This window comes from Austrofundulus limnaeus, unplaced genomic scaffold, assembly GCF_001266775.1.
Source record: "Austrofundulus limnaeus strain Quisiro unplaced genomic scaffold, Austrofundulus_limnaeus-1.0 Scaffold21, whole genome shotgun sequence".
Lineage (NCBI taxonomy): Eukaryota > Metazoa > Chordata > Actinopteri > Cyprinodontiformes > Rivulidae > Austrofundulus > Austrofundulus limnaeus.
In genome coordinates, this window is record NW_013952423.1 from 2,866,135 (window position 1) to 2,867,948 (window position 1,814).

At 48.7% G+C, this 1,814-nt stretch overlaps 1 protein-coding gene across 1 annotated transcript in view; it reads left to right on the plus strand.

The window, feature by feature from the left end:
• Positions 1–1,388, plus strand: part of LOC106514591 (GATA zinc finger domain-containing protein 14) — a 7,532-nt gene extending 6,144 nt beyond the window's left edge. The window contains exon 8 of the mRNA XM_014003923.1: positions 7–1,388. Within this exon, the coding sequence (XP_013859377.1) occupies positions 7–1,305 (1,299 nt within the window). The 3' untranslated portion in view covers positions 1,306–1,388. The remainder of the gene's footprint in view (positions 1–6) is intronic.
• The last annotated feature ends 426 nt before the right edge of the window (positions 1,389–1,814 follow it).

Here is a 1,814-nt window from a genome sequence, read left to right on the forward strand (position 1 = left end):
AACCACCATGCCAACCACCACCACCACAACTCCAAAAACCACAACCACCGCAACAACTGCAGTGCTAACTACTACACCTACAACTACAACCACCACCACTGCAACACCGACCATGACAACAACTCCAACCACCACAACTACCATGCCAACAACTACAGCACAAACCACCATAACCACAACTCCAACCACGACAACACTAATCACAACAACCACAACTCCAACTACCACAACCACCAGTCCAACCACCATGCAAACCACCACAACTCCAACAATGAACACCATCATGCCAACCACCTCAACAACTGCTTTGCCAACTACTACAACCACAACTCCAACCACCACCACCGCAATGTCAACCATGACCACAACTCCAACCACCATGCCAACAACTGCAGCACAAACCACCACAATCACAACCCCAACCACGACCACTACAACACCAATCACAACAACGACAACTCCAACTACCTCAACCACCACACCAATAACCACAACTCTGACCACTACCACAACTCCACCTACCACAACCACCATGCCAACAACCACAACCAAAACTCCAACAACCACTACCACCACAACTGCAGCACCAACATCTACAACTTCAATTCCAACCACTACAACCACAACTCCAACCACCACAACTGCAACAACAAGAACGACTGCAACTCCAATCACCACAACCACAACCATCATGCCAACAACTGCAGCAGAAACCACAACAACCACTACTCCAACTACCAAAACCACCATGCAAACAACAACAACTCCAACTATCACGACAACCAGTCCACCCACCATGCCAACCACTACAACTCCAACAACAACCAATGGAACACCATCCACGACCACAACTCCAACCACCACAATCACAGCTCCAACCACGACAATACCAATCATAACAACCACAACTGCAATGACCACAACCACCACACCAATAACCACAACTACGGCCACTGCCACAACTCCAACAACCATGACCACAGGTCCAACTACTACAACTCCAACAACCACAACCGCCATGCCAACCACCACAACAAATGCAGTGCCAACCACTACAATGACAACTCCAAACACCACCACTGCAACACCAGCCACGACCACAACTCCAGGAACCACAACCACCATGCCAACAACTGCAGCACAAACCACCACAACCACAACTCCAACCACGACAACACCAATCACAACAACCACAACCCCAACTACCACAACCACCATGCCAACAACTATGACTCCAACAACCACGACCACCACAACAACTGCAGTGCCAACTACTACACCTACAACTACAACCACCACCACTGAAACACCAACCACGACAACAACTCCAACAACCACAACTACCATGCCAATAACTACAGCACAAACGACCATGACCACAACTCCAACCACGTCAACACTAATCACAACAACAACAACTCCAACTACCACAACCACCAGTCCAACCACCATGCAAACCACTACAACTCCAACAATGACAACCATCATGCCAACCACCACAACAACTGTAGTGCCAACTACTACAACTACAACTCCAACCACCACCGCAACATCAACCATGACCACAACTCCACCCACCATGCCAACAACTGCAGCAAAAACCACCCCAACCACAACCCCAACCATGACCACTACAACACCAATCACAACAACCACAACTCCAACTACCTCAACCACCACACCAATAACCACAACTCTGACCACTACCACAACTCCAACTACCATAACCACCATGCCAACCACCACCACCACAACTCCAACAACTACAACCACCACAACTGCAGCACCAACATCTACAACTTCAATTCCAACCA